The sequence below is a fragment of the Chlorocebus sabaeus genome, chromosome 21 (genome assembly GCF_047675955.1).
Source record: "Chlorocebus sabaeus isolate Y175 chromosome 21, mChlSab1.0.hap1, whole genome shotgun sequence".
NCBI classification, from domain to species: Eukaryota; Metazoa; Chordata; class Mammalia; order Primates; family Cercopithecidae; genus Chlorocebus; species Chlorocebus sabaeus.
The window spans coordinates 70062597-70076523 of NC_132924.1; the positions used below are offsets into that span (position 1 = coordinate 70062597).

The 13927-nt window shown below is 32.7% G+C and overlaps 1 protein-coding gene across 5 annotated transcripts in view; it reads left to right on the top strand.

The window, feature by feature from the left end:
* The window catches only part of PCLO (piccolo presynaptic cytomatrix protein), a 408305-nt gene that overhangs the window by 278991 nt on the left and 115387 nt on the right, over window positions 1–13927 (top strand). For 4 of the 5 annotated variants that reach the window (XM_007982336.3, XM_073009167.1, XM_073009170.1 and 1 more), the window contains exon 10: window positions 1500–1625. In XM_007982336.3, the coding sequence (XP_007980527.3) occupies window positions 1500–1625 (126 nt within the window). Of the gene's footprint in view, window positions 1–1499; window positions 1626–12508; window positions 12598–13927 lie in introns of all 5 variants that reach the window. The other variant, XM_073009172.1, reaches the window with a different exon arrangement.

A 13927-nucleotide genomic window follows, 5' to 3' on the forward strand; every position in this document is an offset into this window, starting at 1 on the left:
TAGAAGGAAAGCCCCAAAACATGTGACTAAAGTATTAGTATTATATATAGGATCTGTTCCCGTATTTATAACCCATTCATTTCTATAGAAGGAATTCTGCAAAAGGATTTTCTTGTTTTATTTTTATAGCAATGTCAATCTTTCTAATTTTTATAGCTTAAAAAATCAAGATTGCTCAATAGTCACATTAGATTTAAAATAATTAACATGAATTGCTTTCATTAAAACAGGGGTTTTCAACCTTGGCTCTAGTGACATTTTGGCTTAGAGAATCCTAGGAAGATATCCTGGGCATTGTATGTTGTTTATCAGCATTCCTGGCCTCTACCCACTAAATGCCAGTAGCATCGTTCCATGTTGACAACTAAAAATGTTTCTAGACATGGACCAATATAACCTGGGAGGAAAAGTCACCCCCATTTGAGAGCCACTGCTTTAAAAGAAAAGAGTTCCTGCCTGTAATTCTAGCACTGTGAGAGGCCAAGGCAGGAGGATTGCTTCAGCTCAGGAGTTTGAGGCCAGCTTGGACAACATAGTGAGACCTTGTCTCTACAAAAAAATAAAAAGAATAGAGCTATTCAAATATTCCATTATTTGTCATGATTAATATGTGTTTGTTTCTTGCCTTTCAAAATAATGATCTTATAACTGCTATGCATTAAAGCATACTCATGCACCACATAACATTTTGGTCAATGATGAAGCATATATGCAACAATGTCCCATAAGATTACAGAACAGTACATTCACTGTATTTTTCTATGTTTAGGTATGTTTAGTGCTCTATATACTTGCTAATTTTTAGCCGTATTTTAAAAAAACACAGAAACTAAAAATATCTACACTTATATTTACCTCAATTAGGTTTCTCATAATAATTATTCACCCTGGTCTTTTCATGTGGCTAATTCCAGAAGAACCTGTACTGCAAAGTAAGAAGCATTTTACTAAGATGTTCATCAGTCAAGAATAATTTTATTGTGTCTTGTAGTGTCAGGTTAATACACAAATAATATTAGTTGATTAAGGCTGAAAAATGAATAATAATTTATAAATTATGAGCATGTTTTCACTTTATAAATTACAATTGTTTGTATGATTGATTTGTGTCTTCTCAATTTTGAATAGTCATTACTGCTCTTCTGTAAGTAAAATATTTCTTAATTTCATAAGTGAATTTCTGGGAACACTCATAAAATTTTTACAAAATACCTAGTCAAAAATTGGCAAGTCCTGGGTATATTACCAAATATGGCTGAATTCAAAAAATTACTTGTTAATGTCAGGTCAATCATTGGAGAGTCTACCAAGAGCTCAGAAAATCCTATTTTATATTATTGAAATCAGAATGACATACTTTGGTTTTGGTGTCCAGTTCCAATATTCATGTTATATTTAGCTTCTGGGTACCTGACCTACTTTTTGTTATCTCTATAACTTGTGATAACTATTGTCCCTTCTTAAATTAGTACTAATAATTTGCTAATTGTTTACTACAGGTAATGGATTAGGAATTAGAATTGTGGGTGGTAAAGAAATCCCTGGACATAGTGGAGAAATTGGAGCCTACATTGCCAAGATTCTTCCTGGGGGAAGTGCGGAACAGACAGGGAAACTTATGGAAGGTAAGAATAAGGAATTTTACAGTAAAATAAAATGAATGCATTCATACTAAATGCGTTTTAATTTAATATGCAAATGTTCTCATAATTCTCTGTGTAGGTAAACTTCTCTCCTTATGGTTAGTTGTGAAATTTTGGTATAGTAATGTAAAAGAAGATATGTCCACAAATATAATCATTTTATTTTCAATTGCATTGTCCTTTTGGCAGTTAGCTACAAAAGTATCTTGTTTAAGAAACACTGGTCAAAACTTTTTACTGACTGGGGCAATTTTATTAAAAAACACTTGAGTTATCTATGACAGTGTTTCATAAGCACCAAGAAAAAATATATTGGAATTAGAGCTACAAAAAAAAAATCAAATGATTCAGTACATGCTAAGGTTGGGTAAACAAGTATGGATGGCCCACAGGCTTTATCCATCTGCTGCCTGCTTCTGTAAACACTGTTTTATTGGAACACAGTCATGATCATTAATTTACATATTGAGCCTGGGTGCTTTACCAAAACAATAGCAGAAGTGCATTCATGACAGAGAATGTATGGTCTGCAGCATCTGAAATACTTACTCATGGCCCTGTACAGAAAACATTTGCCAACCCCTGTCCTAGGTGTGGTCTATTTTTAAATACTAAATGCCTCATTACCTCAAAAGTGTTTTAAAGTAATGATCATTAGAATAGGAGATAATGGGCCATAAAATATGTACTTAATCATTTTCATTCAGTAAAGTATTGGACCTAGATTCTCAAAATACATAATGAAAATTTTTCATTGTCAATCAGATAATATGGTCATTTCCATTCTCCAGATTCTCTAACATAAATATAGTTTGCAAGATTTTGGTGATTTTTTTTATAATGAACATTGTCACAAAGTAAATGCAACCTTTTTATTTTCCCTCTATATATAATATTATTTGAAAAAAGTTTTTCTGTCATTTCATAGTTTAATAAAATTTTGTCTGCTGTTGCTTAAAATCTTTAATCATGTTAAAATTGACTCACTGTGATTTTCTCAAATTACATATATTGGAACCTTCCAAAAAATGTCCATGGACATTTTGATAGACTATTAGAATAAACACAAATTAGAAGCAGTATTTATTCATCACAGTGTTGTGCTGGAGCCAGGTTGCTCCACATCAATAAGACATTCTATACAAATCTCTTCCCAACTTCAAATTCAGTAACATCATGATGATAGCTTGAATTGGCTATAGTGGCAGCATTTACAACGTGGAAATAGGCAAATGCTATAACTCAAAACTTTATATTTGCTTGCTTGCTGAATTATTTACTTTCAGAATGCCAGCTTACCAGCACATCACCAAATAAATAACTAAAAGCATATTGTTGGCTGGGCATGGTGGCTCACACCTGTAATCCTAGCACTTTGAGAGGCCGAGGTGGGCGGATTGCTTGAGACCAGCAGTTCAAGACTAGTCTGGCCAACATGGAGAAACCCTGTCTCTACAAAAAAAAAAAAAAAAAAAAAAATGCAAAACTTACCCGGGCGTGGTGGCGGGGAGCCTGTAGTCCCAGCTACTTGGGAGGCTGAGGCACGAGAATGGTTTGAACGTGGGAGGCGGAGGTTGCAGTGGGCCAAGATCACACCACTATACTCCAGCCTGGACAACAGAGTGAGACTTTGTCTCAAAAATAAATAAATAAATAAATAAATAAATAAATAAATGCACATTATTAAAAATATTCTAATGGCATTCATAAAAGAGGAGAAGTTAGGAGAGCTTGCCAGATAGCTCAATGAAAGGAAAGACTGTATGAATAAAGAAATAACAGTTATAAGCAAAGTACTTGGCGCATAGGAATTTTCTATGACTATAACTCTTTTATGTCCAATGATAATTTTTGGTGTTACAGTCTAACAAGGATACATAAATTGAGACCCATTTTTAAGGATGAGAGTAATAGGATCACTTTTACCTAGTATACCTTAGAAGAAAATTGAACATGCTGTTTTTATTTTAAAATAAAATTTGCAATAACAACTGTGTCTAATATCATTTGGCAAAAATACTGGAATAATCTACAAATATCATATACTTTTTTGGATTAACACCATGAAAATCAACAAATACTACAAATTAGCATGATTCTAAAGACAGTATCAACACAGGATATACTATGATGAAGCGATGCTCTCTGCACTTTGTAGTCTAGGTGGCCTTTATTAAGTTCATAAGTTTAATTTTAAAAATAGATATGATACTATCTCAAGAGAGAAAATGAAAGTAAATCTAAAATTATATTTGTGATTTTACAAGCTCTAAGACTGATACTAAAGTCTTCTTATTTTATTTCGGAACTAGTATTTTTGCAGTTTATGTAATTGGTTTAAGTGAGAAATCATTAAAAACTGTATGCATATGATTTAAGATTTTATTTTTATTAATGATGGTATTTATTCATTCTCTCAAAATTTTGCCAAGGTATTAAGTTAGGCCTTTCTATGAGTATAAATCCTCTGATTGAAGTCCAGTTCTTGTATAATCCAAACCCATAATTTGTTATTTATAATTTCCAGCTTTATTTACTCTTACAACAAAGCTCTTTAATAAACTACTTGTTAATATTTCTATTAGATTCATGATACTGTCTTGACTGTCAATATTTAAATACTGTTTTTGAGCATTAAATATTTTGGAGAATAATGTTAACATATGGTACATCATATCTTTCCCCCCCTCATAAAGGTTATACCTGTATTCTACACCACCAGGTGACAATGATAAAAGTTTATTCCTTTAGTATCCAAAGATTAACTAGCTAGAAGTTTCCAAGTCCAAAAGGGTATACACAAAAATTCACCTTGTTTAGACCACTACATTTACTGGTACGTGTGTGTGTGTGTGTGTGGTGTGTGTGTGTGTGCTTTTTTTATACTTGCTTTTGTCTATAGTTCTGTGTTTAATTTTTATACTATATCCTTCATCCTCAACCCCTTATAGATTATCCCAAAATTCCAAAGCAGTAGATTGGTTGAGATACAACCCGGATTTTTATGCCTTATGTGAGGCATTATCATGATGCCAATTGTATATCACTGGAGGTTTTTTTCCAATTAAAAAAATTCATCATTATTGATTTTTTTAAATGTATTTGTTAAAGGCAATAAAGGTGTTGAACATTTCATAGTTTAAAGTTAACTCTTTCCTAAGGAAAAATTATACCTGTGTAAATAAACAGATAGATGGTGTGTTTATGTAATTGGATTTTTCCCCCTGTTTAATGACTTGCAGGCAGACTTAGAAATTGATCATCTCTTTCATATATATCTTTGTTTTTTGTATTTCTGAATATAGAATTATATAGACTGTGCCCTTACAGATTCACTATCATCTTCCAGTTTATTGAAAACATGAATGACAACTTGGTTGGCAATAGAATTCTTAGAGTATACTCTTTTCTACCCTAATCTACAAAGCTGTTGTTCGGAAAAGCTAGGTCTCCTGCTTTTCCTCAGTTTGTTCATTTCTCTTATCACAGACTTTTAAAAATATTTTGGTATAGCTTTTGCTTTTAGAGTTTTATTTTTATTTTTAACTGACAATAATACCTCTATAGTTTTTTTTTTTTTTTTTTTTTTTTTTTGAGACGGAGTCTTGCTCTGTGCCCCAGGCTGGAGTGCAGTGGCGCGATCTCAGCTCACTGCAAGCTCCGCCCCCCCGGGTTCACGCCATTCTCCTGCCTCAGCCTCCCGAGTAGCTGGGACTACAGGCGCCCACCACCTTGTCTGGCTAATTTTCTTGTATTTTTAGTAGAGACGGAGTTTCACCGTGTTAGCCAGGATGGTCTCGATCTCCTGACCTCGTGATTCGCCCGTCTCGGCCTCCCAACGTGCTGGGATTACAGGCTTGAGCCACCGCGCCCGGCCACCTGTATAGATTTATGAGTTACAATGTGATGTTTCAATTCATATATATATTATGGAATGATCAAATCAGGCCACCTAGCATACAACAGGATTTTATGACATCAGATTCTAACATTTTAACACTTTTACAGCACTCAGTGTCATAGACTCTGACTATGTTGGCTTTGGGAAAACAAGAGTATTTTCAGATTCCCTCTAGCTTTTGTTCTATATATTCACTTACAATACATTGAGCAGTCATATAGGTTTTCTGATGCTCATAAGCCAAGTGCTATTGGTTTTAAAACACTCCTAATGGTATGTGTGCCATGTCCTAAAATAAAAAATTTCAGTTCACGAACTTTACTATTAAAAATTTCCTGAGCCATTTTTTAGTTTTCGATCAATCTACAATGATTTTCTGAAAGAACTCAGAGAATCAAGTACTTGAAGGATTAGAATGTCCCAAAAATCTTAAAATTTATCTCCCGGTAACATTTAGTAAACATTCCTACACAAATACTGGACAGAGAATAATCTTTTGCCACCTATTATTCTTTGTGTTAGTTGCGTAAATTAGTCTTTGTTCTATAAAAAAGATGAAGACAAAAGATCTGGGGAATTTACAAATCTAAATTTCGGAAGTGCTATTTCTTGCTATTTGATTTAGGATACAATATTAACAATTTTTTGACCAAGTGTTGGGGCTGTGAGATGTTCAGCAATGTTGGAGTATTCAATGGTATATAATGTTGTCTCTCATTTTCGTCTTTGTCATTGGTATTTTTTGTTGAACTAGTTTGAGCATCTAAAAATGTACTAGAATATATGAACTTTGAATAAATATTTACAACTTTCATTTTAAATCTTTACCCTAGATTATTATAAACCTTTTTATATTTAAGTTAAATCTAACCAACATCTTACCTAATAGACTTTTAAAAAGTAGATGCTTCCTCTATAAATAACTGTATTTTCTCTTGACTGTTTTACTAGGTAAAATCTACTGATTACAATTTTAGGAAGTTTTGCATTTATTGCATGCTTATTCTTTAAAAATCACTATCTGCATATGTTCATCTAAGATCAATGTTCCAACCCTCTCCAAATTTGGGAAATTTATAATACAGTTGTCAAGATCTCATGACAAATGGAAACTTCGATTTTACTCTGATAAAGACCAGATTCAGGCCAGTCACAGTGGCTCACTCCTGTAATCTCATTGCGTTGAGCCCAGGAGGCGGAGGTTGCAGTGAACCGACATTGCGCCCCTGCACTGTGTTCCTTACCACTTTGTGTACACATCTATTGTGTACCTTGACTTTGTCAGTTTTTTTCCTGCATGCTCAGTGTTCAACACAATGCCAGTAGCAAAGATCCAAGCAATATATAAAGAAATAGGTGATTAAAAAAAAAAAAAAAAAAAAACTTTGTTTTCAAAAGTAGGATACTTATTAAGACCTCACTCCTCACAGGATTGTGTGAAGCAAATAAAATGATATGTGTGGTTTATATACTACTATTTGTAATTAATCATATACATTTAAGCATTTAAGACAGCATCAATATTTCTAAACCTTTTAATTATCTTTTTAAAATGGTATACAGAATGCAAAGTTACTTTTGTGCACATGTTCTCACAACCTTGAACTTAACTGCTCATGTATTTACATACATTTATTTTAGGTTTATTTTTTTCCTCGGTGTTACTTTGCTTTGAATTTAAATTCAGATCTCTGGGATGGGAGAACAGGGTCATTACTGACAGAAAAACCCTCTAATCTAGAACTACAGGACCATCTTCCTGTGCAGTGACTGAGTATGAGAAGGAGATTTTTCTCTGCCAGTTCTTCTTTAGTCCAGAAGATCCAAAATTGTCTTTATGCTGTGGTTGAGCAAGGGTAAGGACACAAAACAGAGGAGTTTTAGATTAGAAGTTAAGATCTCAACTCAAATAAGTACTATGTGCAAGTGTTTTCTGCCTGACGCATCTGTTTGTGATTCGTTTGCACTTAATAGTGAATGGGTTTTGCTCTCAATCTTGTAAATTTTCATTGAAACAACTCAGTAGTTGAATTTCTCCATTACACAGTAGGCACAGAAAGTCAAGGTTTGATGTTTAAAATGCCTAAAGCTGGACATGATGTTCCTTCCTTAAGCTGAGCCTCTTCCCCAGTCAGCAAAATTGCCATGTAAGACTCACATAGCTTATTCCTACTTTTTTCTCATTTCACTTATTAAGATGCCCAGCACAACACCTTACATCTGTGATTCCTTCTTTGATTCTAATAAGAATGGAGGAGGATGGCAGGAGTGTGGATGGGGGATGGAGTGTCTCAGCTTTCTCATGGTCCAGTGCATGCAATTTAACACTTAATTAGGTGATGAGCTGTAATTTTCATTAAAAAGGTTCAAATGTGCAAAAAATAATAATAATAACAGAATAATATAGCAAACAGCCATGTACCTATCATACTGTTTTATTGTCTCACAATTTTCCCATGTTTCTTTCATATTGGAAAAAGAAATAGGCCCATATGAATTAGTTAAAGCTTCCTGTAGTCACCCCTAAACTCACAAACCTCTGTTACAATCCCAGGATAAAATATCAGAATTAATTCGGGTTATACTTTTGCTTACATTTCTTTACTGTGTTATGTATGTATCCACAACTATATAAGATTCATTTTGCTTATTTGAAAAATTGTATTTAAATAATATCTTGCCACACATGTCTTTTTGCCGCTTTTAAGTCACCTGAAGTTTTGGAGATTGATCAAAACGTACATGTAACTCTAGTTCATTTATTTTCACTACTGGGTAGAATTCTGTTACTATATATCTCTACTACAGTTTAATTTAAGCATTCTCTGGTTATTTAGGACATTATAGTTTTGATTTGCTTTATTTTTACTGCTTTAAACAATGCTATAATTAGTTTTTCACGTAGTCTCCTTGCGACCATGTATAGGAGTTTATTCTACAGTACAACTTAAATTTCTGGGTTATAATGACTATCAATCTTGTCAAATAATGTGGAAGAATGTTCTGTGGCTTCTTCTACTAGTTTATTTTTTTTCCAAATTTCTCTCCCAAGTGTTTCGTACTCTTTTTACGTTTGTCAGGGTCAAATTAGTGTCCTCATCTCTATACATACTTGTTCCTCTTTCTTTACATTTCCTTTTTTCAAATCTGGTGTGCAATGGTTTCCCATTGTTGCTTTCATTTACTTTTCCTTCAGTAGTGCTCAGTATGATAATATTTTATTAATCTTGTTAGCTTGTGGATTTTTCTCGTCTGAGATTTGACTCATCTTTTTGCCTATTCTTTGATTGGATTGTTTGTGAATTTTTAATCATTTTAGGGCATCTTTATATATTTTGAACATAATCATTTGTCAAATATGTAGGATATAAATAGCTTTTCCCCGTATATGGCTTATACTTTTAGTTTCTGTCTCTTTATTTTTTGTAAAATTTGAAGTTTTAATATAGTCAAATTTGTCATTTTATTTCAATTAAGTTTTATAAATGGGTTGTATTGTTTAGGAAATTCTTCATGCCCTGAAGTCTTAAATATATTATTCTTCATTTTCTTCTAAAAACTGTAAAATGTTACATTCCAGAAATGTTCTTAAGCTCACAGAGTTGTTTTTAATGTATCTGTGGTCCGAAGTAGAAAGTTCATATTTTAGTTTTGTTTTATTTCTCAATATGTATAATCAGTTTGCTATGCACCATTTTATGAAAGCTTTATATTTCAGAACTTGAACAGCACTTTTGTCTTATTTTTTCAACAAGCATTCCTGAGCCATCTCTAGAGTGGCTCAGCTCCTGAGGGGCTGTATGCCTCTGGGTCATTTTTTTTTTTTATTGGCACATAATAGTTGTACGTATTTATAGAGTACATGTGATATTTTCATGCATGCATACAATGTGTAATGATGAAATCTGGGTAATAGGGATATCCATCACCTCAAACGTTTATCATTTCTTGGTGTTGGAAACATTTAAAATCTTTCCTTCTTGCTACTGTGAAATATACAATAAATTATTGCTAGCTATATATTTACTATATTCATGAGATCAATTTATTTAGCTTCCACATGTGAGTGAAAATATGTAATATTTGTCTTTCTGTGTCTGCCACTGTTTGTGGCAAACAGTGTACGAGCATTTCTCTTTCTTTAAATCTTTGCCAGCAATTGCTATTTTCATCTCCTTGCCAGCATCTCTATTTTGAAAATAGCCATTTTTAGTGGGGTAAGGTGAAATCTCATTGTGGTTTTAGTTTGAATTTTCTTGATGACTAGTGATATTGAGCATTAAATGTATCTGTTGGCCATTTGTATGTCTTCTTTTGAGAAATATCTATTTAGATCTTTTGCTCATTTTTAAAATCAATTTATTTTGGGGGGTTTGTTGCTATTAAGTTGTTTGAGTTCCTTATACATTCTACCTATTCATCCCTGGTCAGATGGATAGTTTGCAAATATTTTCTCCCATTCTGTAGGTTGTCTCTTCACTTTGTTGATTGGTTCCTTTGCTATGCAGAAGCTTTTTAGGTTGACACAATCCCATTTATCAAATTTTGCTTGTGCTTTTGAGGTCTTACTCAAAACATTTTTGCCCATACCAATGTCCTGGAGTATTCTTTTAACGTTTTCTTCTAGTAGTTTCGTAAGTTCAGGTCTTAAATTTAAGTCTTTATTTAAATTAGAGTTTATTTTGATATATAAGAGATAGTGTTCTAATTTTAATCTTCTGCATATGAATATCCAGTTTTGTCAGCATCATTTCTTAAAAAGACTATCCTTTTCCCAGTGTGTATTCTTGGCGCCTTTGTTGAAACTGTGTTGGCTGTAAATGCACGTACTTATTTCTGGGTTCTGTATTCTGTTCCATTGGTCTATGTGTCTGTTTTTAGGCCATGCCATGCTCTTTTGGTTACTATACCTTTATAGTGTATTTTGAAGCCAGGTAGTGTGATGCCTCCAGCTTTGTTCTTTTTACTTAAGATTACTTTATCTATTCACGGAGTTTTGTGGGTTCCATACAACTATTAGAAAAATTGTTTTATTTCTGTGAAGAATGACATTGATTGGTATTTTGATAGAGATTGCATTGAATCTGCAGATCATTTTGCATAGTGTGGACATTTTAACAATATTAATTTTTTCAATCCATGAACATGAAATATCTTTCCATTTTTTATGTGTCCTTTCAATTTTTTATCCATTGAAATTGAAGAGGATACATAAAAATGAAAAGATATTTCATGTTTTATGTTTCCATTGTAAAGATCTTTCATTTACTTAGTTAAATTTATTCTTAGGTATTTTATTATACTGTAGCTATTTTAAATAGGATTGCTTTCTTGATTTCTTCTTCTTTGCTACTACTGTGCACCATTTTTTGAATAGTGTATCATTACTCACACTTGTCTACTAGTCCCATCTGTCATATATTAATTTTTTTAAATGCATGCACAGATCTTTTCTGAGTTCCCTGTTCTGGTCTGTTTTTCTATCCTACTGGCCTATTTGTCTATCCCTACACCAATATCATACTGTTTTAATTGTAACATCTTTATATTAAGTCCTGGCATTTGGCAGGTGGATCCATCCTAGAGCTGTTCATCAAAATGCTCTCGGAACAATTCTTGACCCTTTGGTTTTGCATATAAATTCTAGAATCTGCTTTTCAATTTTCATGACAATCTCTGTTGAGATTTGATAGTGATTTCATTGAAGAGACTGATTAATTTGGAAAAAATTTAGACATATAGTCATGTCCAGTTGAGTCTTCAATAAGTTGACAATGCAGGATTTTGCTCTACTTAGAGACTTAGTCATTGTATTCTGAATTAATATAATAACATGAGTTAGGACATTAAAACAATTATCCATAGCAAGTGTTAAACTTATTAACAATATTATATGGTTTTATCAATTTATACCAATATTATATCTCCAGAAAAGGTAGAGTAGAAGATATAGATAAAGTCAATTTTACTTGGTAATATCATGAGCTAAATCTAAACTTTTATATGCATATCATTGGTTCTAAGCTTTATTTAATCACTAGATATTTTGAACTAGTTCTCCAAATTCATTTTTGTCCTAGTTGTCTGTGTTATAACATAATTGTGAAATACATTACCATCATGATACTTTTAAAACTTCAGCAATTTTTGTAAGAGGACAATGAATCCACAAGGACTAAATATCATATATTCAGTGAACCTAAAACAATTGTTTATATTGATAAGTTGTTCAACTTTGTTAATTTAATAAAATATTTTGAAGACAACTTGTATCTATATTATGTATCTATATTATTGTATCTTGTATCTGTATTAATTTATATTGTTATAATTGGTAAATTTAGAAAATTTTTGGAAAACTCTTTGGAGTTAAGATAGAAATATAACATTAAAATCTGAATGTGTCTTCAAGAACATTCTGAATGGAAGAGCACAAAACTAAAAACCAATGATATCCAATGTTTGCTTATAGATTTAGCCAGAGCTACATGGCAAGTAAGCATGTCCAAGGCCATAAGACATGTAATGAAATGAGAGAAACTTCATTGTTTGTCCATAGGTATTCTCTGAGGAAATGCCTCTGCGATATTAATTATAATTCGTGCATACTTTTATATTATTAGTTTTTAGTTGTTTCAGAGTAGGCGATTGAAATTGGTCCAGCTAGCTTGCTTTTCTTCTTAAAGATGAACTGACAGGGTTTCTGGCAAGAAAATGCTGTTGGATTTATTGTTGAGAATCAGCGATTGAAGTAAGGGTGAAAGTTAGCTGTTTTTGGAGTGGTGGTTTTGGTTTTAGAAGTTGGCCTCTGGAATTCTTTGTCATGAAAAAGTCTTTGGTAGAAGAGCTAATTCCAGTAGCATTATTAGAGGACAGAGGACGCACTCCAGCGTAACATAAGGAAGAATGTGCCTAGGCAAGAAAGTCTCTATTTCTGCTTATGCTTTTTTGGCATATGTTACAGATGGCATGGCAGTGATCAAGGTTGGAGATCAAGAAACACAGCACACAGATGAGTGAGCTTCCTTGTTCTTGTTCCAGGGGGATTACCAGGTACGGATTGGTCATTAGCATGAGATTTCTCAAAATTCCCTAAAACTGGTGTGTTAGGTACACATAACACAGACCACATTTCATGTTGATATGAAGATTTTCTAATATGTATTTAGGAAACTATCTTCTTTGAAGAAAAATACAAATTATTGGTCCCTGGGCTGATAGGTTGTAATATATTATTTTTAAGATGTAGTGATATCACACCACATCAGGATATTAGTGATTAGATACATTGCCAGTACAAAGAAATATGTTTCTCTTCTTTATCCATTTATTTTGAAATTTATCAGAGGAAAATTATGCTTACATTATAATTTTTGTGATAGGGACATGAAGGAAACTAAATAATGCCCTGTTTTATGCAGTCCAATGCCCCAAATCCTAATTTGATTGCCTTCATCAAGGGTGACATACTTTGAAATATTTGTGTGTTCAGTGATATTGCTTCATGAGGAACAATTGTTCCTATAGTTAAATTTCTGGATTTGTCTAACCAGTATTTCATGGAATAGACTGCATGCACTTTGTTGTAAGCTTGGAGTGGTTACTTTGGAAGCAAGGATGCTAACCTATGTTTTTAATATCCATACCAGATCTTCAGCCAGCCAATGCTTTAGTATCTCCAGTGATTAGTAGAGAGCCATGGTTTTAGAGTTAGATCAGGATATAAATTCAGATCTGGTACATATTGCCTGTATTTTTTAAAACTTTTAGTACCCAGGTATTCTTGGCTGGATAACTGGGATAATAGTTGGCAAAATTGTTATCAAATTTAGGAATAAGATATAGGAAACATAATGTCATGCTTAGAATATTGTTAGTAGTAAAAAGAAATGTTTACTTTCATCTTTGAAGGTCTTTGATGATAAGAAGAATATTTGCCATATTAAGTTTGAATTCTGTGTCTTCCATATTTGTGCATGCTTAAATCATTGACCCGGATCAGGTCTGAACTCTGAGTTACAGGAGGAGATAATATTTCTGATGAATACAGCATCGAACTCGGAGTCAGAAGACTCTGAATTAATGCTGTCTTCATGAATTTAGGGAACTTACTTGTGTTTTCTGTATTTCTTTTTATATCATCTGTATAATTAGATTTCAAGATCTAACTCACAGCATTACAATGAGGATGAAAGGAGCCAATATCTTTTATAACTGTAAAGCAATGGACTAGCTATAGAAGCTATTTTGTTAAGGATAGGTAAAATTATTTTCATCAATAATATTAATCTTATAAAGCCTAGACTTTATGTAAGGGAACATTTAAATGCTAGAAGTATCTGATATAATGAAATATATCATTTTAAATACCAAGCCCACATTA